At 42.8% G+C, this 25,615-nt stretch overlaps 4 protein-coding genes across 5 annotated transcripts; 2 read left to right on the forward strand and 2 right to left on the reverse strand.

Annotated features, from left to right (window-relative positions):
- Positions 1-96: 96 nt before the first annotated feature.
- cd164 (CD164 molecule, sialomucin) lies at positions 97-12,981 on the reverse strand. Of its 2 annotated transcripts, XM_071516797.1 has the most exons (6): positions 12,782-12,981; positions 11,986-12,057; positions 4,630-4,698; positions 4,058-4,189; positions 3,803-3,886; positions 97-3,670 (listed from the first exon to the last, which is right to left on the reverse strand). In XM_071516797.1, the coding sequence occupies exons 1-6, from the start codon at positions 12,849-12,851 to the stop codon at positions 3,495-3,497; spliced, it is 603 nt and encodes a 200-aa protein (XP_071372898.1). In that variant the 5' UTR covers positions 12,852-12,981; the 3' UTR covers positions 97-3,494. The 2 variants fall into 2 exon arrangements, with proteins under 2 accessions (XP_071372898.1, XP_071372899.1); XM_071516798.1 differs by lacking the exon at positions 4,058-4,189.
- Positions 12,982-13,680: 699 nt separating this feature from the next.
- On the reverse strand, positions 13,681-16,342 carry ppil6 (peptidylprolyl isomerase (cyclophilin)-like 6). The gene is made up of 8 exons (XM_071516811.1): positions 16,265-16,342; positions 16,065-16,160; positions 15,536-15,724; positions 14,974-15,036; positions 14,629-14,776; positions 14,385-14,444; positions 14,120-14,255; positions 13,681-13,949 (listed from the first exon to the last, which is right to left on the reverse strand). The coding sequence occupies exons 1-8, from the start codon at positions 16,340-16,342 to the stop codon at positions 13,838-13,840; spliced, it is 882 nt and encodes a 293-aa protein (XP_071372912.1). The 3' UTR covers positions 13,681-13,837.
- A 463-nt stretch (positions 16,343-16,805) lies between these two features.
- On the forward strand, positions 16,806-23,550 carry LOC139642091 (flap endonuclease GEN homolog 1). The gene is made up of 13 exons (XM_071516809.1): positions 16,806-16,966; positions 17,114-17,315; positions 17,425-17,601; positions 18,006-18,116; positions 18,211-18,284; positions 18,428-18,513; positions 18,818-18,968; positions 19,208-19,244; positions 19,331-19,411; positions 19,509-19,639; positions 19,780-19,841; positions 21,215-21,364; positions 21,979-23,550. The coding sequence occupies exons 1-13, from the start codon at positions 16,806-16,808 to the stop codon at positions 23,424-23,426; spliced, it is 2,871 nt and encodes a 956-aa protein (XP_071372910.1). The 3' UTR covers positions 23,427-23,550.
- A 1,545-nt stretch (positions 23,551-25,095) lies between these two features.
- On the forward strand, positions 25,096-25,563 carry msgn1 (mesogenin 1). Its single transcript, XM_071516813.1, has one exon. It carries the CDS (start codon positions 25,096-25,098, stop codon positions 25,561-25,563), a length of 468 nt encoding a protein of 155 aa, XP_071372914.1.
- Positions 25,564-25,615: the final 52 nt, after the last annotated feature.

Below are 25,615 nucleotides of genomic sequence, written 5' to 3' on the forward strand. Positions count from 1 at the left end.
AACCAAGCATAAAACATCATGGGAGGCATTGTGGCACCTGCAAGTGTCTACATATTACTGTGTGTGAATGTATGTGAATGTATGTGAATGTATGTATGTGTGTGTGTGTGTGTGTGTGTGTGTGTGTGTGTGTGTGTGTGTGTGTGTGTGTGTGTCAATGTGGGGTGAGAGCAAAGCCAAAGAATCCTACCAACAAGACTGATGGCCTCTAACACAATAGGCAAAAGTTATGGCAATATGTGCACATGGTAATAAAGCAACAAGGCAAAGGAGGGAATTAAAAGCTTTTCAATTGCCACTCTTGGAATTACACACTCAAAGCTGAAAGGAGAGCCATCCATACAAGAATACAAGAACGGGCAAAATTGGATTTGAAATTCAGTATTCTACTTGAAAGAAAACAAGCGACCAGAAGAAGGTCACATTCAGGACATGAATGGAAAATTACAACCGAAATTGGAGTTCAAGTCTTCATGTGACTGTTGCCATTATGGAGAAAATGATGTAGTAGAGTGTACTCGGAAGTCTGTGGTTAAAACGCTGTGGTTAAAACGTTGATCAAGAAGTTAAGGCTGAGTGTGAGAAAAAACAGACATTTAAGCAGAAGACAACACAGAAAACCACTTTACAGGGGTCTGAAAGTGCCGAGTCCCTTCGTTATTTAATAGGTGTGGCATATAGTGATTTGACAAACTAGAACTCTATATGGATATTTAACTGAATAAGGCACTTTTCCTAAAGAGGTGCAGGAACTGACTTAGTAACTTGTAGGGTAAGCTGCGGACAGAGAGAGAACAATGGACACCTATTGGTATCTATGGATACTGGAGGTGTTTTGAGTCACCACTGTGCCAACATGTGATGCTGTGTTCTTAAGGAATGCAGCTACCGTGTCCAAAGGAGAACGCACTCCAACTGGATTCAGTGGACGACTGTTTAACAGCTCGCCACTCGACAGTTGGGCAAGGCTGAATTTCTCTCTGAATGAGGGCGAAGGGACTCCACATGCAGAGACTGAGCTAATGGGTGCAGCTAAGGCAAAACTCTGTAGCCTACTCGCCATAGTTGGGTCTTTGGGCTGTAGCCTAATGCCACCAGGTGAGAAAGGCGTGTTAATGGTGATCAAGAGAAAGCACTAAATCAGAGGTTACGCAGACCAAAAGAAAGTCACATGTGCACTTATAAATTACATACTGTTTGTGGTCATATGAAACAACAAGGTGATTATTTGTCCATTATCCGGTAAATATTCAGGATTGACTTCTCATACAAGCATCGGATTATTTATTTATTTTTTTGGCTGAACCATGAAAACGTTTAGAAAGGCAAAAAAGTTACAAAACAAAGCTTTGTCAGTGCAATGCTCAATTTTCCATGCCAAAACTGAGGACTTTGGCTTAATGCACACTGTTTCAAGGCATTCTTTCTGCTAGCATATGGGTTAAGAAGAAAGTGGTTTTTCACGTGTCTAAATCCTTAAGAGCATATGCAATGGGGGAAAAAAAATCACAACTCCAAGCATCAGGCATGCAATAATGCAAAAAAGAAAAAGGACATTCAAAAAACAAAAGTCTTGACACTGACAAGCCGCTGCAAGCAAAAGCTATTGATAAACACTCCTTCATTTTGGCTTTACACATGTTGAAACCAAGAAGATAAATGAAAGACAGGACATGTCTATGTACAAGTGGGACAAAAATCACACAGTTAGCAGCAAGCTAATTAGAGAACTTGACATGAGCTCTTATGTGGCCACCTAGTTGTTGCACTTAATCCGCCATCTCTCCTTTACACTACAAAATCAGAAAAAAAATCAGAAACCCAATGCTCATTTGACCAAGCCAGCACTCAAACAGTCCAAATTTTTTGCCTGAATCCAAATACTCTCCAATACTCATCGTCTTTCAAATGAATCCCAATTAATACCTTTGCCATTCCTCTCAAATTATTTACTCATACTAGATTGCCATAGAGCTAGAAGACCAAAAGTTTCATGCATTGAAAGTAGTCCTCTGCTTTTCAGGGGAAACTTCAATCAGATGTTAATAATCAATAAGTCTCGATTCATCAAGGCCCTCGAGTGACAACTATATCTACTGTATTCTTCAACAATAAAAGGCTCTTCAGTCCAGCTGGGATACTAGGGTTCTCACTGTTCACCAATATCAGCACCGCGATACCGCTTCTTCCATGAGTCTTCTCACACACACACTAATGACGACACTCGGGCCTCAGCCAGGAGGAGAAGACTCATCCTCCTCCAGTTCCCCTCTCTTAAAGTCATATTAGACATTTAACATTAAAGGCACTTCACTGCTATCATTGTCCACATCAAGAAGGTGCATGCCATTTTCCTTATCTCCTCACTCTCCATTTTATACATTATTTAAACTAATGAATTATTCATATTTCCCATATATACTACAATCTTTCATCTTGACCCCTTGGCCCCCTTTGACTGCTCCTGTTGGAGCGGGGCCGAAGGGCCAGCTCAAGTTTAGCGATCCGACTGGGTACGTTTTGACGTCGGTAAAGAAGAGAAATAATGGTCGGGGGGTAAAGGGTTGGGGAATGAACTTGATACATGGTTTATTGCATTGAGCTGCTCCATTGGCAGTTGGCGTGTGTGTCGTGATAAACTACTAGTACTGGGTCAAAGATGACCCCAGACAAGTCGATAGCAGAAAACGCACAGCACTCCTAAATGCCAAGGGAGTCACACCCATCAAAATGGACCTTTAACCAAAAGGATCATTATTTTTCAGTCTGCCGTTGGATGATTGAGTGTTGCTTTTACTCCCTCGTGAGCTTTCACTTCATCTAGGAGCACAGTAAGTAGATTAACATGATACTGCTGCATGAGGGAGAGGGAGTCTGCCCACGATTCGACAGAGACTAAAAGCAACGCTGCATCATCACAGTCATCACATTTAATAATGAGATGGGACTCAAACAGTGTTTTCAAAGCAAGACAAAATGAGCGTTCGCAGCTGCACCAACCCCCAAGCATCGACAGAAAGCTCCTTTTCCTAAATGACTGGTTCTTTAACTGGCAGGTGAAATATTGAGGGAGCCGTGAGGAGAGGGGCTGTAAATAATATCAACTCCCTCAAGTCAGCACTAGAAAATGGTCTACGCAGAATGACTAACTGCATGATGGGGGTGGGAGTAGCTACAAGATGATGTAATCCTCTATGCTCAAGGCTTAAATGCCATATCACTGGGGATCCATTTAGTTGCACTAGTTGGTGCAAAGTGAATATCATACATACAGGCATGCGTGGGTGGCTACATATAGTCTACAACTGCAGCACTGGGGCAGGCCTAAACCACAAGTGGCACAACACCAAACATCAAGGAACCCTTGCCAGAAAACACTGTTTGAGGCCGTCATGATGAGTGTGAGAGAGTGTGCCGAGTCTTCTCAGAAGGTTCTAGTTGGTGGGGAGAGGGTGAGTGTTGTGGATCCAAGGGGTCTGAACGGCACGGCTGCTTCAAAGGGTGTGGTAGTTGCGGTCCTTGGACTTGCAGAATTTGTAGAGGAAGAAGATCACCGCCTGCAGCCCCAGGACCAGCACTATTCCACCGATGAAGCTGGCAGCGTCAAAAGTGGAGTCCTTGTGTGGGGCGGTAGAGGGGGTGACTGCCGTGGCGGTTGTGAGGGTTCCATCTGCGGGGACGGAAGGGACAGGGGAGAACAGAGGCAACTTAACTCCATCCCTATGTAGGCTTTAGGATAAACCTTATAAAATACGATCAGCATCTTTTTCTACCACAATCTCAGTCAGGTTTTGCCACTTACTTGAACTGGCAGTGGTGCCAGGGGGAGAAACGGTACCATTTTGAGTTGGGCCAGCGGTGGAGGTGGAAGGAACCGTTGCATTGGCTGTAGTCGGGTCACAGCGGGAACACATCCATTAGCCATCACAGCGCTAAGCCATTTGACTTGGTTAAGAAATCCCAATAAAACTATTCACAAGTACATTTCAATCCCTCTTTGTCCCGTGGACTAGAGACTTAAGACAGGGAGTAGCGGAGGGTTTTAGCGGCTGGTTACCTGTGGTGGGCTCTGGGGTGCTGCCGTTGGTGGTGACAGGGGGAGGGGAGATTGTAGTAGGAGTGGTTGAGGTAGGAAGGGAAGCAGTCACAGAAGCAAGGACAGTTGGAGCCTGGGTCGCAGGTGTTATGGCTATAGGAGGGAACCGACACCAGCACCGGGTGTAAGAGGGGAAAGAAAAGCACGCCACAACAAGGTTAAGTCCATATATCACAAAATGCTCCCTCACCATTTCCCTTGGGCAGGTGAAAATAAAGGCCTACACCTGCCCAAGCCTTTTGGACCCAAATGGACAGAGAGGCCATTTGGGGAAGAGGAGAGCAAATGAGGGAAGGACCACAAGTGTTGAGACCCATCAACTAACACCATAGAGCATAGCTAGGCCCAAACAGAATCTGACTTTCCTTATCTGTGTTGAAATAAATGTGGAAAAACTGAATTCTGTGTAATATTTCCTTTTTGTTTCTTAAGCGTCATAGGAGTCTGCAGATTCTGTTCAGGCCTCAAAGAACATGTAAAAGCTGCAAAATGGTAATAATTCTGCACTTCCAAATTTAGAGGACTCTCCTTACCTGAGCAGCTAGCATTGGTGCAGGTATCGTTATCTGCCAGACTAGCCACATTGAGACAGGAGGGGGTTGCTGGAGGGACAAAAATATCATGAATTAAATGCTTGAATCACACTTTACGCAAATACAATTTACCCATGCAGTCCAAAGCAGATTTCATTATGTTAAAAGGGGTATACCACTGAATTTCAGTTTTAAATTGATCAATATGGGCGAACCTGGGGCAGTTCATTTGAGATGACAACACAGACAATTAGGTAAGAGCTCATTTTCTTATTCAGACCTCATAGCACTATCATTAAATACAACTCATTAAGGCGTAGAAGCACAAATAAGCGGCAACAATCATCGTGCGTCCAAAAAAATTACTCTCCCATTCACTATACTCTCTGAGCAGCAGAACCCATAACCACCGGCTAATTTATATTAGACCACCGTGTCTTTCTCTAACAACCTCTGGTATTAAATAATTGAGCCTTGTTTAAGCCGAGGTGATTCATAGGCCAGGTGCTTGTCACCAGTTTCTGTGCTGTGTGACACTTAGGAGCACCGCTATACCTCTATATCTTTTAGTGCCGAGTGCCAAGCAGAGAGGCATCAGGTCCAAAGTCTTTGGTATGACCCAGATGCAGATTCAACCACCAATCCCCCAGTTTCAGGTCAGACACTCTAACCACTACACCACTGTTCTGTGTAGCTGTTGTACCATTTCCTCTAAAGGAAATTATCCAATACAGAGCCAATACTCATTATTAATATGATTTTTCTCCAAATGGTTTTCCCCAGATTCCCACTTACTTTGAACTGATCTGAGAATGATATTTAATACTCAAGGAAATAACACCTGAATTTTTAAATAGAGTGGTATGACCTGAAGACTAGTGATGCATCGATATATTGGTAGACAATCAGTATTGGACTTGAAAAACACAATCGGAATCAGTCTGATTATATTTTTACAGCCAATTGTTGGAACACATTGTGTACAGGTGACCTGCAAGTGCTGCTTGCGTGTGTGTGTGTGTTGAACTTGGTTTGGCTGAGCCAATTACTTCAAAAATAGGGCGGTCTTTTATCTAGCCTAGGAGAGTGTGCTGAATTTACACAAAGGCCTAGAAAATGTCTGTGGTGTGGTATTTCAAATGTTATTTTATCTCAAAAAGAAAAAAACAACCATCCCTACTTGTTTTCAGCTAAAAAAAAAAAAAAGTCATTAAGAATAGAAAATATGAGGCTTTGCAGGTCAAATTTCTTGCCTGTGGAATAAGTTACACCTGAAGACATTTTACATGAGTTTGTGTCAGTCTTCATCCGCTGAGTCATAGCCTGATCATCTAGGTGTTTGCTTTCTTATTGTCTGATCCTATTACTAATTAACTATGTTGTGACAGCAAGGGACTTTGCCCAACCATAAAGTCTTGCCTGTCCCAAATGCCTTGACAAAAACAAGTCAAAATACAGACTCAGTGAACTATTGATTTCTCCATTTAATAAAGTAACAACAGCGGTGAGTTATTGTTTCAGTAGAGACGGAGCTCCCTCTACTCCTTGTAACTATTGATTCATGCCACAGACTTTATTCATTTACCTGTGAAAGACAATTTTACTGGTGTACAGACTTACATACTGTACAGACTGTTAACTATAGAAAGATGGACCTCCAGAAGTTGAACAAGCAAATAGTAAACATGTTGTCCCCCACCAGTGATGTAGTTCCACCCTTGGGTCAGTCAGTGATTGCTGAGTGTACTTGAAATATGAGTGAAATTGTATTAGCATTTTCGTATGGGACAATGAAAGGAGAGATTGACCATATATTTCTGTTGCCTACTCTCCTCAGAATTAGGCTTACAAGTTATATCTTCAAATGTAGTAACTGTAATGGTCCTGTTTTTACTCAATACAGTACAAAATATAAGAACTACAATATGCAATAAATACAATCCGTACATTACACAATGTACACCACAATACAGTTTATAATACAATATACAATATAACATACAACACCAGGAGCGTGAGTTTTATGAATAATATAAATGCTAAATGATAAGTGTTATATGGTATTGCACAGTAGGTAAGTGGTGTAGTGCAGTGATGAGTGCAATAACAGTACAACAACTGTACAATAACTACAGTGTCTTGTGGTTAGAGGTTTGCCCAAAAATTCTCCATTGACTCTCACTTCAACACAGCAACCCAGTCTGATGTCTCCAAGTGTGTAGCATGTATAGACTATTATGTTACCTATGATAACTTTAACTGTACTGCTTTACCACTGAGTCCCCATCCATTGTCCCCCACATTGTATGATAACTTTAACTGTATGACCTGCTTTACCACTGAGTCCCCATTCATTGTCAATGCCGCCCCCTAGCGGCACAAAGTCAACGTTACAGTGTGACTAACAAACTAACGAACGAACGGACGGAGACCGATCCATAGTCCCCCTTTTGGTGGGGGACAATCAACCAACTCAAGAATCGACTTGCTTCAGTGTCAGCCAGAGACACAGTGAGGTCCTACCCATGAGTCATGACTACTGACAGCACCACCATGTGACTATGCATTCTTTCCACACCCAATATCTTCACTTGACTGCTGTCGTTCAGCTCAAAAAGTGGACAGTTTTCATAAGAATCTTTAGTAAAAGACATTCAAACATCAGAAATCTGAAATGACGAGTTGTCCAAATAGGCACACAACTGCATTCACTTACTTATGCACCTTTGTTTGAAATTTCCTTGGTGACGCACACATTTTTAAAAAAGCAGACTAAGCAGGGTCTTTTTTGACTATGTGCAGGTGGACATTTGAAATTCTTAATATGTTTGGAATTTTAATAATCCAAAATCTTCCCAAATCTGTAATATCTTTATTCTTGGCGGCTTGGATGGGCAAGATTCAGTGGCCACCCTTTGCTTTCAGAACAGCTCCATTCCTCCGAGGAATGCTGCTGTACAAATCCTGAGCTGCGTTACCCAGAAGCATTGGAAGCCTAAGATGTTCAGAAGTACATCGTAAGAAGCATCTTAAGGTTATGGTGGGTTTCCCAAAAGCATCTTAATGAATGATGCTCTTAAAAAATTAAGATTGCTTCTGATGTAGAATGCTAAGAATGTCGTAAGGAAGAAAAGTCACCACTACCACCTGCAGCTTTATATTGACTGCCAGTGCTGACTGGTTTCTATTGTAAAATATGCAACACGTTCCACAATAAAATATTTACATAGAGTGAAAAACGCCAACTGCAAACATAAAAAACAAACAAAAAAAAAACATGTGAAATGCAGGCACAGTTTACAGGGCATAATTCATGACTTTAATTGCCGATTTGATGAACTTCAGGAAGTGGGGTAACTGAAAAAGTGAAATGATACGCAAAACGGTTGTCATATCGCCACTTCCTCTGCGTGATTTCCTATATATATATTTTTTAAACCAATCATAAACCAGCTAAGCATTTCAACAAAGCTTCAATGGTGTTTACATCTAGATAGATCCGATCAGTAGTGTAGTCAGGGGTACATTATGCATATTCCTATCCATCAGTCTAATCACTATTTAAATATAAGATGGGATCACAGTATATCCATGTCCTCAACCCAACACAAACTAAGATGAAGACAAGGCACACACGAAGCTAATCTTCTTCCTCATCTGCACCCTCTGCCTCTCACTCGAGCCGTTATGCACTCCTTCCTTCTGCTCTCCACTGTGAGGATATTGCAGGCTTCCTGCCATACATCCCCTTGCTTCCTCCCCTGTCCATCTTCATCATGGCCAGTAGAGGCATGGCAACCTGTGTGTGTGTGTGTGTGTGTGTGTGTGTGTGTGTGTGTGTGTGTGTGTGTGTGTGTGTGTGTGTGTGTGTGTGTGTGTGTGTGTGTGTGTGTGTGTGTGTGTGTGTGTGTGGTTGTATCTGAGTACACATACTAAACTCGGGCAAACATTATAGTAAGGCCTTTTACTACCAACCAAGTTTCATGTTTAGGCCCGGGCTCTATCAGAAGTCCCCAAGGCCCCAAACAATTAGCCAGAAGCATATCTGTGGTTCCAAACCAACAATCATACAAAGTCACACAAACATCTGAAAATATATGACAAACCTGTTAAACCTTGTAGATAAAAGAACATGTCTGAATGATCTCAGCCGTAGCCATAAAAAAATATAACTTAAATTCCCAATACTGATAACATCAACATGCAAACAAGTCAGTTCCTCCCTCCAAAGTGTGACTGAAGAGTGACCTACTGTACGTCATGAGGGATCAGGGTGTACACCATAGGGTGGCACCTGGACCTGTAAAATGGCCTCGTATTTCTTCCTTGGTCATTATACCAGATGGCTGCCCATATCATTACAGATCCACCACCATGACACAGGCATCCTTTGCCAATGCAGTTTGTCCAGGTTTGTCATATACTGTCATGATTTTCTAGACTGGTCCCCTCACCTAATTTTTCTTTTTTGTGACTGATGCACTTCGATTCGACTATTTGCCAACTCTGGAACTCTTGCCGCACGATACTTTGAAAACTCACATGAAAAAGTGGTGACAAAGCTTCTTTTAAAGCTTACAGTTGAATGACTCACTGCCCTTGTAACTGTGATTTTGTTACTTCAAAGCTTAAGTCCTTTTGCATGTGGTGGTTCCGTTATTTTTTTCCACCTCCCGCATGTGATCCCACGCTGCTGTTAACACACGTATGTCTAGGGGGGCTTTCTGCCTTGCCAGGAGGAGAGAGGGCTGTTATCTCACAGGCAGCTGCGAAAGGTGGGACTGGCTCTCACACTTTCCAGAAAGACGGTGACATCATCACCACAAGTTAAGTCCACTGCTAGCTCAAGCCAGGGGTGACAGTGAAAGCCTCAAGGGCCCAGCTTAGCACAGAAAACAGCCTCCAGGTTAAGGGCAACTCAACAAGCTTTGTCACAGACTACGGCCTGTACTTAGAGCCGCTCCGAAGCTTGCGTGTACACGTGTAAAGCTCTGGAGCATTTAAATACGGGGCTGCAGGGAAATGTGCTTCTGACGCCAAAGGCTTGTTTACACAAAATCCCTAAACCAAAGATAAGTCTGGTAATGACAGTGTGGCAGGCGTTAGCTCACTGCAGCAGCTCAGCTAGCCTGTACTTTAGCACAAAACATCTTCTCCAGCCAGAGCTGACCTTTCCGGTTTTTGCTGAGTTCATATCTAATAGGTGATCTGTTGTTGGGCTTGTGAGAAGCATTAGCTCTGGGGCTGCCGGGCGTGTGTGTGTGTGTGTGTGTGTGTGTGGTGAGCTGTCAGCGTTGTTCCGGCTGCCTGTATCCTGCGTAGTAGGTTGGTGTGAGTCGTTCGCTCTGGCGTGTGACTGCACTGAGCGGAGCCTTTGGGCTGCTGGGGTAGAGGTAGAGAGGAACAAGTGCAAAAAAATATCCCAAACCTTCCCTGAAACTGACAGCCATGTTGGCACTAAAGTGAGCCATGAGCTTGTTTACACCAACATCAGGTGAACAATGAAAATAAATGACTGATAATCAAAACTTGTCCACAATAAAAACATAGACTATGTATGCTAAAACATTCATCATGATGACTACAATCTGAATCAGAGGACAGAACTTGACATACTTGTTTTTCCTTTGTTTTGTTTTTTTCCTCATGTTATTTCCTCATGTATAGTGTAACAGTAAACCAGCCCCTAGGGAAACGAAATGGGCCCAACCATGCACACTTTCTGGCTTTCTGAGAAGAGGTACGATATTATTATCTGGCCTGTCCTGTTCGACCACTTAACCTCATCTGTTATCATTACGGGACCAGCCCCATTTCACACAGGAAGACAATACGGGAGGGTGTGGAATCTCATCTCCATCTCACTGCAGCCTGTCCCGGGGAGAATCAAAGCTTCCTGTGGGTGTGTATATTCAACAGGCCAGCTCCCTTGAGAGGTGAAGTACCTGGGCTTGTCCCACTAATGTAGTGCACTGATGTAGCAGCTTGGTTAACTGATTTGCTAAGCACTAATCACTAATCACTATTTAAATATAAGATGGGATCACGTCCTCAGCTACACCCCTGAATCCAACATGAACTAAGATGAAGCTAATCTTCTGCCTCATCTGCACCCTCTGCCTCTCACTCGAGCCGTTATGCACTCCTTCCTTCTGCTCTCCACTGTGAGGATATTACAGGCTTCCTGCCATACATCCCCTTGCTTCCTCTCCTGTCCATCTTCATCATGGCCAGTAGAGGCATGGCAACCTGTGTGTGTGTTTGTGTGCGTGTGTGTGTGTGTGTGTGTGTGTGTGTGTGTGTGTGTGTGTGTGTGTCTGAGTACACATACTAAACTCAAGCAAATATTATAGTAAGTCCTTCTACTACCAAGTTTCATGTTTAGGCCCGGAGTCTATCAGAAGTCCCCAAGGCCCCAAACAATTAGCCAGACGCATATCAACAATCATACAAAGTCACACCTGTTAAGCCTTGCAAATAAAAGAATATGTCCAATGATCTCTGCCTTACCCATAAAACAATATAACTTCAATTCCCGACACTGATAACATCAACATGCAAACAGTCAGCTCCTCCCTCCAACATGTCACTGAAGAGTGACCTACTAAGCCACAGGGACAGTAGGCAGCGCATGGAAAGACTTTGGTTGACTCAGGAAACAAAGTCTGTCATGCAGTTTTGTTACGGCCATTTAGTTTTACTGTTTGATGCATTATTCCCATCACAAGCTGCATACTTCCACATTAGGCTGAAAAACAACCACTGCAGCATATTTCTCAACATCCACTCTATGGTGCATTTCTCATATTCAGAGGACTCGTGTTTAGACAGATATTTCCATTAACATAATGAAATTACAGAATGGCACAATATTCCTCCTCAGGATCCAGAAGACATTCCTATATTTGGGGACAGCATCAGGACAAAAAGGCAAAAGGCAGTAAAAACCATAATCTCCAATCAGCAATAAATTGGACTTACATATCCAAAGCACATGAAATTCTGACAAACCAAGCAACGTCTGTTTATTTTCTAAAATGAATGTATCTTGATAAAAAAAATGAATCATGGCAATCAAGCTCAGAATTCAGGCCTATCTAGGAGATGGGTGCCAACAATTTACAGCCTCAACCAGCCTGCCCAGATCAACAACCTTGGTGCTGCCAGAGGATTATGGTACTGCTTGGGCTTTTGGGAAATGGGGATGATGTCATCAAAAAAAACAGCATCCACTGCCATACATTCTCTCCATAGCCAAGAATCATGTCTTATCAATTCAGCAGCCTGGGCAATTTAGGATACACAAAGACCAACCTGTGCCTCTCTCCACAGCCATACATCTAGAAAAATACTCACATGATGTGCAGTTCATCCACTGGCAATCACTATTGGCTGTACATGACTCACATGGCAGCCCGGAACAAACATCTGCAAAGGAACAATCAATCAGATATAGTTAGTCGGTAAATGTAGCTGTCTAAACCTAAGAGAAAAGACAGGTGAAATTGTAGCTGTCCCAAAGGTGCCATCCAATGGAACTTGTAACAAAACACTTGAAATACCAACGTCACAGCAAACGATATTTTACTTATGAGCAAAGACATAGTTGAATATTACAATATAATAAAATCAAGTGTATCACCTAACTGACGGGCAAAGGGGGCTGTAATGTAATGTAAGGCTGTTACATAATAAGCTGTTCTGGTGCTTTCACTGATCATCTGGACCTGACAACGAGCGTTAGACCTGTTTTGTGTCTGATCAGGGGATTCAACTCAGCAGCCTACTCCTCGCACCTCACCTCATGTCATAATTGACTTACTTTCTATTTCATTTCAGTGCACTTAGCGTGCTAGTAGCTAAGGCGCTAGCTGGCTTTGGCAACTTCACTGCCGCTGGCCAACGTGGAAATAAAATTGACATGTTGCCAGGAAGGATTTATTTTTTTACTAAATCAGAAACAGGGTGACTGACAACACTCAAATTAAGCACCAAACTGACTAATTCCCCCTCTACTGTCGGGGAAACAGCAGATAGACAAATATTTAAATCATTTTACAGGCTAATAAATACGGACGTCTTGAGCATAGCTAAGGAGGGACGGTTGGCTGTAGCTAGCCGCTAGCTCAGCAATGAGAGGTTACAAACTTACCTGCGACTGTTGCTGCTGATGCGCCAATCACAGCCACAACTACAGTGAAAAACACAACTTTGGAGAACATAATTGTAGTCAACTTATTGCTCCGCTTGTTCGACCAGAAAGACGTACTTGCTAAGAAACGTCGAGAATGAGATTTCTGAGATTTGGGTTTCCTCCCCGTCTTGCGTTGCTGCTGCTGTTGCTGGCTAGCTCGCCACTTCCTACTTGACAGGTCATGTGGCACTTTTTACTGGGAGGGTGGGGAGAAAAATCAAGCGGCGTAGTCATTTCCTGGCTGCTGCCTTGAAGGCAGGAGGGAGAGGGTTACTTAAAATTGTCATTTATAAAACGGCTAATTCTCACTTCTGATTGGCTGGGCCACGTTGGCTCAAACATACAAGACAAAAGTACATGTGACGCAGAACAGTTAATTTCAATATTAATGCGCTAAAAATCACTTCTCACACCACTACTTACAGTTACAAACTGCTTGGCCCGTCAGGTGTCCCTCAGACACCCTCTTCTGGATGTATGAGAAAAAAAAAACTGGCATTTGCATACAGCATAACCATCATAACATAATTTCAGAGCCACAAGTTGCACATCAAACTCTCCCTCACTATGTGGGTATCTTAATTTATCATTCTGAGTAGTCATAGTCTAATTACAGTTTTCACTAAGAAAAATGTAGTTCCCTCTTTCGCTCTCTCTCATACACACTGGACTTTTTGATGGCATGCAATGATGCCAGTTGCAGGGAACAAAGGAAACAAAACACTTTTTTTTTTTTAATCAAAGTCATGCATGATATAAACAGATGTAAACAGATCTGCACGGGTCAGGATTGTCATGTAAATTCTTAAAACTATGGAAATGTCAAATTCAGCATACATAACAAACATATAGGTCTATTACAAAGGGTTTCTAGATAGACAAAATGCTTTTTAGGCAGATGTTTATTCACATTCTTAACGTGTTACACACAACTTATGAAAAAATAAATGACAAAATAAAAAATGTTGGAAAAACTCACTGAAAAAAGCAGCAATCGTAATCAATGCTTTGGTATTATGGCTCAAACACTCCACAATCTGCAACTCTACATTCAGTCTTGGGTCTTTCGTTGTAACTTGGGACCTCTTCTAGTCTCCTCAGGACATCTGAACCTTCAACCAGTTGACTAGAAAGAAAAAAAGAAAGGATTACTACTGCTAATGTTACTAAAAACTAACAAAATCTTCAAAATACATTGACATCAATCCATGGTCAAAACTGTAAGAGAGAGATCTGCGATGACACAGAAGTGGAGAGCTAGAAAGTCATCCCTCAAATCAAATCAGTGACACGAACCCAAAAGCAACGTATTTCCTATCCATCCAGGGAGCCGGCTGCAGGGTGATGTAGAACTGGGATCCGTTGCTATGGCGACCCTGGTTGGCCATTCCTAGAATGCCCCGCTTGGTGTGGGAAACTGCAAAGCTCTCATCTAAAGGAAGAGAGGACACACACACACACAAATTATAGTTTATGGACAGTACATAAAAATCTAGAAACATGTTCACAGTGCATGTGCATGGTGCTACTGTAGGTTTCCAAGGACTGTTTGTGTCTATACCTTCAAAAGTTGCTCCATAGACTGACTCTCCTCCGTTGCCTTTTCCTGCTGGAGAAATATCTGCAATATTGAAAGATGGCGTTACCAGGTGATGAGTTTGCATTCCATGAGGAGATAAAAAATATCCAGTGAGAACAAAACTAATTGCACTAACACTAAAGTAGGATGCCAAAAATTGACATGAACAATATGAAGCCATTGAGAATGAAATACATTTTATTAACAGGACTGTTATGGGCTGTACCTCCGCCTTGCACCCAGCCGTTGGGCACCACACGGTGGAACACAGAGCCCTTGTAGCACAGCATGAGGCTGCTCTGGGACAGGCCGCGCTCTCCTGTGCACAGGGCCTGGAAGTTCTCCGACGTCTTTGGACACACATCTGAGAACAGCTGGAGAGAGGGAAGAGACGTGTGACACTATAACATGCTATTCTGTGAGGACCAATACCTTAAAATTCCATCATCTGTGGTGACAAGGGATGGTGAGAAAAATCATAATACTGGCAATCATTGGTTAAGAGGTATAGACAAGCAATGTGAAAATCAATTCACTTGGATCCCATGCCTCATGTGTCATGCTGCCTCACCTCAAACAAAAGCCTTCCTACTGATTCTCCTCGAATCTCAATGTCCATGAAGACAAATTGATGCTAAAGTGAAAAGAAAGAGATGAAGCTGTCAAGAAATAAATTCAATATAACAATGCAAATACATATTCTTTTTTTCTTCTATGTTTCTCAAGGTCTTGTAACAATAATCTTAAAGTAAGGACTAACAAACATGATAATCATTTTTATAGAGACTGATGACTGTAAATATGACTGTTGACAGTTTGCATATCTTGCTATACATTAACCTCAAAAAATGTCAGTAGTCAGTTGCATGTCAATAGCTAATCCAGTAATGTGAAGGAGGGGTTTGAAAGCTGACAGGAAGGGAAAACTTAATTAAATATCCTGTTTTTTTGTCAAGCTAATAAGGGAATATGAAATGAAAAATGTAGGATGAGATAATTACGACCAAAATGTGATATATAGACGTCAAAAACTTGCTTCCTGTGCTAGATCTTAAAGGAACATGAGCTTTGCAGATTGCCAACACATCCATCTTTTTATCTATCTATGCTTTGTGACTGTAGTGTCGACTTGCCCCTGTTCTGTGGAGGTGTTTGGAGTAGCAGTCTTCAGTGAGGGCCAGATAAAATGCCTGCGGCCGGGTGAAAGTGAACTCCCACTGATTCTTAGCCCAGCTGACGAGATCTGTCTCATTTCCAAGGAGATGGCCATTCAGAAAGCACATCAGGTTGCTGGAGAACTGCCACACTTCCCCACGCAGTTCCTTGAATCAGAAGTGTTGCACAACGGATGTGGTCTGATTCAGAATTTCATAATAACTCTAACGTCAAACTGCACCACACTTCAGCTGAAGCTAAATACTGACACTACACCTCTTAGCTAGGCAGACTGCGGTGGCTGGTACATCTGCCTCCATTATTCATGACAGCATTATTCATCATTCATTTTAGATGAAGTCATCTGCAGCGTATAAAACATTGTGCAGAGCCTGAGCCCTCATCACAGCTACCCAGTCCCAGTTGGACCATATAGTTTTGCTCTTCATGAATAGTTTCCCTGGTCCAATTGGACTTACAGTAAATGTAATCAGATGACTTACCTACCCTTTTCTTGTTCCACAGATATGTGTGCCAGTCACATTCGAGTAATGGATGAATTGTTGGATCCAAAAATGCATCAGGAAACTTCTGTTTTAGTCCCTAGAAGTATTATAGAGAGTAAACAGATACAAGTAGGGTTAACGTCAATTCACTAATTAATTCAACATGAAACTCAGGATGTCCCTTTGGAGAAACTCGTTTACCTCAGCAATATTCGTGGCAACATGAAAATCATGTTCTTTAATCAAGCCGACAATTTCTAGATGCACTTTTGAGGGCATGACTGTTGTCTTTGCCATGGCCGACAACCCCAAAAACTCCCGAGTCTGTAAACAAGAGCGTCGTATCCATAGTAACAAGTATTTCCCAGCGCACAAATATGACGTTTTATTTCGAAACGTCGGGCCTCGTACCAATTCGCAAAATCGATCCCTCTTTCGACCTTGTTTCTTGATATTATTGTTAGTTGAAGCACTTGAGTAAGTGCTGAATTTATTGCATGACATATTCCGGCTCGTATATTCACATTATGTCTACGGTTTACGTTTATTTCGCCCTTAGCGACAATTAATCCAGCAGCAAGGGAGTGGAGTACAGAGGGGGTGGAGGTATTGGAACGCGGCCTAACGGCGCCACGGTTTGAAAACAGGCTAACGTGGCTAGCTAGCTAGCCTCTTGTTTTGTGTTGGAACTAACTACATATTTTTCTCGCGCTAAAGTCAGGGCCACCACTTTGCGGTCGTAATGGGTGTGCACGATTTGTGGTCCATCCTCGGCCCGGTTCGTGAGTCGGTGCCGTTGTACAGCTTGAGTGGAAAGACCCTGGCAGTGGACCTCAGCTTGTGGGTCTGCGAGGCCCAGCATGTCCAAGCAATGATGGGGAAAGTGACAAAACCTCACCTAAGGTAACTGTCGTATAGTGTTAATTTTATTGTTCCCCTGTAATTACTTCGACTTGGTGTTCCTCGGGCAGTTCCAATGTGTGAAATCTAATTTTCTCATCTGTCAACTTGTCATCACCCACAATCTAACAGCTCTTTTATGTGTTCCAGGAATTTGTTTTTCAGAGTGTCGTCCCTCACACTAATGGGGGTAAAACTTGTTTTTGTCATGGAGGGAGAGGCCCCCAAACTTAAAGCAGAAACCATGAGCAAGAGGACAGAAGTAAGATTTGGAGGGTTTAAAAAGGCTGCCCCCAAATCAACAAGCACAAAAAACACCAGCAGAGGGCGCTTCAAAGCCGTACTTAGAGAGGTTGGTTGATTCTCATAGGCAGTTTGACAGAGAAATATCATATCTGTTCAGTTCAGAGAGTTACAGTTTCTTGTTTCACATCACACTTGTCTCTGTCATCCCTCTGCAGTGTGCAGAGATGCTGGACTATCTGGGTGTCCCCTGGGTGACAGCTGCTGGGGAGGCTGAGGCCATGTGTGCTTACCTGGACTCCCAGGGCCTGGTGGACGGCTGCATCACCAATGATGGAGACGCCTTCCTGTATGGAGCCCAGACCGTCTACAGGAACTTCAACATGAACACTAAGGTAGTACTTTTGCACCTTGCAGAGCTGTGATTTTCTCAGATTTCTGTGTTGTTGTTGTTTTTTTCTAACACACATTCCCTATAGATCCACAAAGGAATTATTGTTTCCTGGTTGTTTTGTTCATAACTTAATTCTTTATCCTGAGTTATGGAGGAGCAAGATGGGTACAAACTAGTCAGCCTGTTACTGAGTATCAGTCTCATATTAAAAGTACAGATTTGATCAAATACAGAAGTGTAAAAACTTTCATTTAACCCAGCCAATGAGGGAGGAGTGTTCCATCTAGTTCTTTATCTTTATCTTTATCCATTTGGCCACAAAATACTTGCCGTTTTGTTTATTAGAAATTCTACTGATCCCTTGTCATTATACCCACTTGTATATTTTCCTTGTTTGCCCTCTAGGACCCTCAGGTGGACTGTTACAGGACTTCTAAAGTGCAAACAGAGCTACATCTGTCCAGAGAGAACCTTGTTGGTCTGGCCATCCTCCTTGGCTGTGATTACATTCCTAAGGTAAGGACTAGAGGTGTGGGACTCCTATCCTGAAATTCAACACATGGCTAACATGAATTGTTTATATGACAGTGTATTTCCATGCTTCCATAAGGGCATACCAGGGGTTGGTAAAGAGCAAACTCTGAGGCTTATCCAGACACTGAAAGGGCAAACACTGCTACAGAGGTAGGAATCACAAAATCTTCTATGAGCTTTAATTTTCTTGCCTATTATTTGCAGACAATATTCCTTTATCCCAAAGGGTCAGGGGCAGTATATAGGTGTGATGTAGTGTTGGTGCACTTGTAATCTCTCTCTGGCGGTTTCAGGTTTGTCCAGTGGAAGCAGGAGAATGCAGGTGTGTCTCAGGCAGTTGTAAAGAAAGTTCCTCACTGCCACGTATGCCGCCATCCCGGTGAGTGGTGCCCTGCTTTGAACTCTGACCTCTGTCCCTGGTTCTGATAAGAGGTGTAAAGCAGAGGGGAGGTCTCCGCAGGAAGACATGTCTCACACATGGCTGATTTAAAGCCACTTAACTTGTCACGTTAGCACATACACTTATGTGAGAGATGTTTTAGCCTGTGAACATCCTCCGGCATTACACCCAGTAGTGTGTTAGATTTAAAACCGATTTATTTCCCTTTTATTTAGAACTGGCTTTGCTCCTTTTCTCCTATGTTATCATATATTTATTCTGATTGGTGTCTTTCCTTTCTCAGGCTCAGCCAAGTCACATGAGCGTGGCGGCTGTGTGCTTTGTGACAGTAAACAGTTTTGTCAACCTCAGGATTTTGACTACCAGTGTTCCTGTGACTGGCACCGCAATGAACAGACTCGCCAGGCTTCCTCTGCTGAGGCCAACATCAGGAAGTACGCCCCTTTTTCTGAATCTACTAAGCAAGAACATAAACACAACACATCAAAAGGAGGCCAAGAACGCTTAATATTAAAGATAATTACATAAAAGCAAGTCTATCAAAATTAGTTTTTAAGTGATTTAAAAGAGGATGCCCCGTCAAGATTTTAAAAGATGATTTCAAAGGATGGTTTGACTTCATATTATGTTATGTGTGTTCTGTTTCTTATTTAAGTTCTTGCTTTCTTCTCAGGAGAACACTGGCCAGTGAACAGTACCCTTTTACAGAGGTACAGTTGGTTTGAACTGCTATTGTTTAACTGGTGTAGAAATCTGTATGATTTCCAGTTTTTAACACGTATATTGCATTTTGCAGATCATCAATGAATTTCTGATCTCCAAGGATAAGCCTGTGTCACATTTCAGAAGGAGAAAGCCAAATATGTTGTCGATGCAGGTAACATGTTTATTCAGATTATTCAGATTTGTTCTGTTATTAGAAGTTCGTTGGCTCACAGGGTGCAAAATGTAGTGGCTTGTGTTGTGTTTTCCAGAAATTTGCCTATGACAAAATGGAGTGGCCAAAGCACTACACCAGCGAAAAGGTTCTGGTCTTGATGACCTACACAGAGCTGATGAACAGAAACTATGGAAGAGAGATGTCTTCGCAAATTAAGCCCGTCCGGTAGTCCTACATTTTATTTTATACAACTTTCTAAGCACACAAAGCTATCTCAGTACAGATATTACTGTATAGAAGGATTGTTTCAGTACACAGAATACATTATGAGGGACACTTTCCTGCATTTTTTTCTCCCATAACAGAATATTGAAACCAAGAGTGAGGAACGCAGTCGCTTGCTTCGAAGTCATCTGGAGCACACCAGGTCAGTTTAAATGTTGTGGTACAAAGGGCAAATTATTCACACAGTCATCCATCAAGTGAGAGTATTATGAGTGTCATATCCCTGTCATATCATTAGTAATGCTCTCCGTTTTCTTTTAATATTCTTAGTCTCAAATTTCAAGCAAATAGAAGTCACAATATTTAAGAGAACATCCTCTGAGTCGAGTGACATGTATGCTCCAGTAAGCGGAGGCTGGAGGCTGGAGGTTGGGGTGCGGGGTGCGGGGTGCAGGGTGCTCGTCACCGGGTTGTCTGTTAGTGACTGGCTGTGAGGTGGCGCTCAGAGGTGACAGATCAGTCACAACAGCCACTAGGTGCTAAACTGGCTTCCTCCCCAGGCTGGGAAATCTGTCATATCAAAGTCCACCTCACTAACAACCCGGCCTGAGAAAGTCTCAATCAACTATCAAAAGTGTATTACATCGTCATGCAAAAGAAATATTGTGAATGCAGCTAAAAGGTTATGTGATAGGATATAAAGCATCTAACATTATATATCCCATTAATTACTGAAAATTCTAGTGTAAGGATACCTGAAATAGTTGATTACAAATGCAGTTTGATAGATGGTTTTATCCAAAGTGCCTTACAGTTCAATGAGTATCCTGGTTAAATAAACCTCACCATCATACCTCTCATGAATATACAGCCAACCATTGCTAAATTGTGTGGGAATTGAGGTATTTTGATTTGTGAGAAATGTAGATGAGCAAAGTCAGCTGAATTCCCCATTTAGCACTTATTATATAGATAGATCTAATACACATTTGTAGGTATTCCAAAATCCCTATACCATGTAAGATGTTAAAATGATTTTGATGGCATTTATCAGGACAAAAGTCAAACATGTTTGTATTTTTATATATATAAAAAAATATTTCTATAGTCCATTATGCATATTTGGGTAACTGGTAATATCTGCGGTGCGAACGTTCTGTATATGTATTGGGGTTTAGAACTTGAATTCACTTGCAAGTAATTCAAGACAGAAAGTGAGTTTTCCTAATATAAAAAAAATCACATCATAGGTTGTTACAGCTAAGTGAAAAGGAAATCATTCATAATTTGAGTATTCTATTGTGATCCAATAAATTACAGTAATAAATGATATTTTGAATTAACTGAATTGCAAATGCCTCCCAGAGATGGTATTGTGTTTTAGACCTTTAACCACATGTGCCGCTCGGGTCGAGTCCTAGCAAAACCTTCTTTACTTCTTTACTCAACTCTGTGTCCATCTCGGTTTTCTTTCTGTCTCAATAAAGAAAAAGCAAGAGGAATGGACCGCTCCCTCTCTTAAAATACGTAAACAAAAGACTTTCATTCATCCTGACCTTGCTGTCTACCCTGCAGAGCATTATGCGTTTCCTGAGGATCAGTCTGCAGATAATCAGGATGAGGTGAGGACAGTGGAGGAAGAGTCTCTGTTCCGCCTCGCCTACCCAGAGGTAGTGGAGCTCTACCTGAGAGACAAAGCTCTGGCCGAGGAGAACAAGACCAAGAGTAAGACAATACTTCATATAACTGTCAGATTATCTATAAAGAAGTGCATATCAATAGATAAATGCACAGTATTTCAGCGTCTTCCTTTGAAGATGATGTTTATCTATGTTTTGGTGTAGAGAAATTCACCATCTCTGACAGTAATATAGTTAATTTTTCACGAGAGAAATGGGACCCCCCCCACACACACACACACACACACACACACACACACACAGACTTGACAAGCTCAAAGACTTCCCACATTGTGCTGACAAGTCTGTCCTGATCAAAGGCACCTGGAGCTTTGACTTGTTTTTCAAGGCTGCCTCTTACAGCAGCTCTGACACCTGAGAATGCAGAGTTTGGCAGCTCCCCTAGTTCACACCAAAGGCTTTGATGCACCCGGAGGTGTCTGTCTCACAGGTCTCACTGTCGCTTTATACAGGTTGTGCTTTGCTCACCCTGGTCCTCAATGCTGTAGAGCTCTGGCAAAGCCTACATTTGAAAAGGTTTTATAGTCGAGAGATACCAAATTGAATAATGTTCAGAGTAGCTGTGAACATTTATTCAGATTTGTGCTTGAAAATGTATATATTTTAAACTCTGACATTCTACATTCATTCCTTTTTCAGAGAAGAAACCGAGGAGTAAAAAGGAGAAGCCATCGGACCTCTGTGATGGTGTTTCTGACCTCCTGGCTCAGATGACCCTTCAGACTTCCACTTCAGCAAGCGCTAACACTCAACCACAGACACTGCTCCCTACCGTTTCAAATACAGATGAACCAGATGTAGTGGTTCTGGACTCTCCACTGCCCAACAAACACCATCTGAAACCTAGAGAAGACCACAGCGGTCTGAGTAATTGCTCCAATTCTGAAGGCAAAGAAGTGCTATCTCCTCTGTCTCACCCCTCTTGTGGCACAAATACAGAACCAGAGGTTGTTGCTTCACCTTCTGTCTCCGCTGTTATCGACGCGCTGCACCTGAGTGACATCGACTGGGAGGCTTTGTCCTTCACGTCGTCCCCAACTCCACAGACAGCTACCAACCGCACCACAGAACCCAAGCCCAGTAAAACCACAGACGATCATGTCAAGGAAAGGGAAGCAGAAAACACACAGCAGAAGACCTCAAGTAACGTCAAATGCGCAGATTCCAAACCGGCTCCAGAGTCGTGTTACACAGAGTGTCCTCTAAGGGACAGGGTTCTCATGAGGAACACGGCCATGTCTATGAACAAGATGGAGGCGCACAGTGACCAGGTCACAAAACAGCTAGACTATGAGTTGGCCAGCCTGGCTCCCAGTTCTTCTTACAACCAAAACCCCAAGCCAAGTGGACAGATCCCTATTAAAGGTAGTGACACCAAAAAATCAGGGAAGCAACATGTTAATAGAAAAGAAACTCTCATCGATAAAGTCCAAAGTGTGACCAGTAAGGCGGAACCAGCCAATCACAGTTCAAAACAACATTTAATGCCCTCAGCACAAGCTCAAATCAAGGCAAAGGACACTGGTGCTGGCACCCAAAAGCCTCCTCAGAAATATAAATTTGTCAAGGCAGCCATTTCTTCTTCCTCTTCTGTCCCACCACAGAGGTGCCACTCTGACCCCGGTCACAGTGACAAGGACAGGAAGGTGCTCCAGACCACCAAGAAGAGTGTGTGTGTCAACGTGTGTTCATCAAGCGAGGACAGCGATGCAGAGAACAAACAGTTTGGAGCTCATAGAAAGGCTAAAATCAAGCCCCAAAACAAAATAAAGGGTGGCTACCTCACAGACTTCTCACTGAAGCCGACTTCCAGACTTCCCACAACCAAAGCGACACTCAACACTGCTCATAGCGTTCGGTTATTGGGGCCTAAAGCTCGGAGTCACAATGTAGATGTTCAGGTCAACAGCAGCCCTGCATCCGCTAAGAGCAAGTGCCAGGATGTCCCACCAGTTAGTGTGGATGGAGATGCGTTTGATTTGTCTCCTGCTTCGCCTGTCACTGTCTTAGATAGTGATGACTCAGTGGTTTGTAGTGAGAGTCCACTGCCACTGGCAGAGAGACTGAGGCTGAAATTCCTGAAGTGAGCTGCAGGGCTGCAAAGGCCAGGATGAAGGAGAAGAACAGTTAAAGTCTTTTTTTTATCTGTCTGTTCTGTCTGTTTACATGATTTTATAGCTGTACTTATTTTAAATATAAGTACAGCTTTTCTGGACCTACCTGTACTTATATTTATTTTAAATATAAGTACATTTTTCAGAAAAGCAGCCATTATAACATAACAGAAAATTATGATATGCGTGATTTTATTAAAGGTGTGACATGTTGATATTTTAATTTGTCTGGATATGTGCTGTGAAGACTTTTGTCACCGTTTAAAGATTTGTCTAATTGCCTACCTGACTAGTATACAAAATTAAATTGTTTGGGCATTTGGACTCGGGCCAGAATACCTCCGTGTGTTGTGTTGCATCTTATGCGTTGTTTAGCCCTGTCTGACTAAAAGGCAACATCTCCACTGTCTTTTGAACCAGGCGTCCCCAACATAAAGGATTAACTGTCAGTGATCCTGAATGGAACATTTCATGTAAATCTGGGGAAGTTTTGCGCAGTGCTGTTGTAATCGTTAAATGCCAATTAATTTTCTCCAAATCCCGCTGTTCTTTGGCGAGATATACGTCTCCATAGGGCAGAAGCAGAGCTAACAGGGTCGAGGTATTGCAGAGGGGGATAGTTGGGACACTGACCCGTTGGTTTTACAACCCGCCAGTGTTGGTCCCCTTGATCACGAGTGACGCGTTACACACCTTTTCAGACATGAAAGGTCTGGCAGGAGCCTGGTGACAGCTGCATCCTCTGCCGGTGCGCACACTGCATAAAATAACCAGTCATTTAATCCTGGTATTGAGTGTTAAATCTTATTTTTCTTTGAACAAATGTTTATCAGTTGGATGAGATAATTTCACTTGTTCCCCATCAGCTTGTTTCCAGAATTTAGTTGAACCAAGAGTCGTTTTCTAGTTCCAAGATATTGACACTTTGTTCCTGGAAATTTCCCGAAACAGGTGAAACTGCATTGGGAACAAGTGGAAGTACCTCACCGAATTACCAGATTTGTTTCTCGTTTAGAGGTAAACATATTTTAAGTCAGTTGAGTCAATCCTACACTAAATGACTTTATAAGATGGATATTTTTGCAGTGAAATGACATCCTTGCACACTGCCAAGATGCAGAACATTGATTGCTGTGTCTGAAATTAGACAGCGCTGCGTCCTAATCCTTGGGTGTTCAGGTCTGTGTTTGGACATTGTGTCTATACTTTGAATTTGCACTATTAAACCAGTATAGGCCTGTGTTTCCCCGGCCTATTTACCTTCCAGACTGAAGACACACGCGGGCCTGACTTGCCAGAGAGGTGTGAAGATCCCAGGTGTAACAGCATCCTTTCACTCCTTCATTAGACAGATCACATCAAACTGATAATTGTCGTCGTGCCGACTTTAAAGAGTCATTCCCCACAAAAGGGAATCTAATTATTTTTCTTTCTATTACACATTATCCGTCTATTTGGCCTTATTCACACCCCAGTGACAACGAACGACGTCCTTCGGGAAGGTCGCATTTTGGCACTTGGGGTTTTCTTTGAACTTTTTTTTCTCCTGAGCTGTGAACCCATAAACCTCCGGAGATCTGCTTCCATATAAAACGCTTTCCCAGAATTTGCTCTTATCCACCCTGAAGGCCATCCGCGCTGCATGCCGCCGCTCTCTCAGGATACTTCTAACATGGATTGTGACATGGAGGTGGTTACAGCCAAAATGCTCTCCGAGTGGAAGAGCCAGGAGAGCGCGTTTGGAGACGAGGAGGACTCACTTCAGTCCAGCTCGCCGGAGTCCTCGCTGGACTCCATGTGCTCTTCACCCGAGATGTTCCTCTGCTCCAGCGGCCATCAGGGCTTCAAGGATTTCTCATTTGGCTTCACGGGACGCAGCGCAACCCCAACGCAAAGGGAGAGCAAGCCCAAGATGTCCATCAAAAGACGCATGAAGGCCAGCGAGAGGGAGAAGATGCGGATGAGGAGTCTCGCGGAGGCGCTGCACCAGCTCCGCGACTACCTGCCGCCGGATTACAGCAAGAGAGGCCAGCCCATGACCAAAATACAAACCCTCAAATACACCATTGAGTACATCAACAAGCTCTCAGACATCCTAAGCCATGCGTAATGGGCGCAAAAAGGACCACTTTTACGCATTGGCTCTCCTCTGATTTGGACAT

The sequence above is a fragment of the Centroberyx affinis genome, unplaced genomic scaffold (assembly GCF_046629955.1).
Source record: "Centroberyx affinis isolate AG114_WGS23_722 - 3 ecotype Tasmania unplaced genomic scaffold, CSIRO-AGI_Caff_v1 ptg000431l_1, whole genome shotgun sequence".
Lineage (NCBI taxonomy): Eukaryota > Metazoa > Chordata > Actinopteri > Beryciformes > Berycidae > Centroberyx > Centroberyx affinis.

Coding starts and splice junctions, on each gene's coding strand:
- cd164 (XM_071516797.1), bottom strand. CDS start 12,851: ATGTTCTCCAAAGTTGTGTTTTTCACTGTAGTTGTGGCTGTGATTGGC. Junction 12,058..12,781: donor ATCAGCAGCAACAGTCGCAG/GTAAGTTTGTAA, acceptor GTTCCTTTGCAG/ATGTTTGTTCCGGGCTGCCA. Junction 3,671..3,802: donor TGGCACCACTGCCAGTTCAA/GTAAGTGGCAAA, acceptor CCGTCCCCGCAG/ATGGAACCCTCACAACCGCC.
- ppil6 (XM_071516811.1), bottom strand. CDS start 16,342: ATGCCCTCAAAAGTGCATCTAGAAATTGTCGGCTTGATTAAAGAACAT. Junction 15,725..16,064: donor ATCTGTGGAACAAGAAAAGG/GTAGGTAAGTCA, acceptor TTCTGATTCAAG/GAACTGCGTGGGGAAGTGTG. Junction 14,777..14,973: donor TAGGAAGGCTTTTGTTTGAG/GTGAGGCAGCAT, acceptor CCCTCTCTCCAG/CTGTTCTCAGATGTGTGTCC.
- LOC139642091 (XM_071516809.1), top strand. CDS start 16,806: ATGGGTGTGCACGATTTGTGGTCCATCCTCGGCCCGGTTCGTGAGTCG. Junction 19,245..19,330: donor AACAGTACCCTTTTACAGAG/GTACAGTTGGTT, acceptor TGCATTTTGCAG/ATCATCAATGAATTTCTGAT. Junction 19,640..19,779: donor TCGCAAATTAAGCCCGTCCG/GTAGTCCTACAT, acceptor CTCCCATAACAG/AATATTGAAACCAAGAGTGA.
- msgn1 (XM_071516813.1), top strand. CDS start 25,096: ATGCCGCCGCTCTCTCAGGATACTTCTAACATGGATTGTGACATGGAG.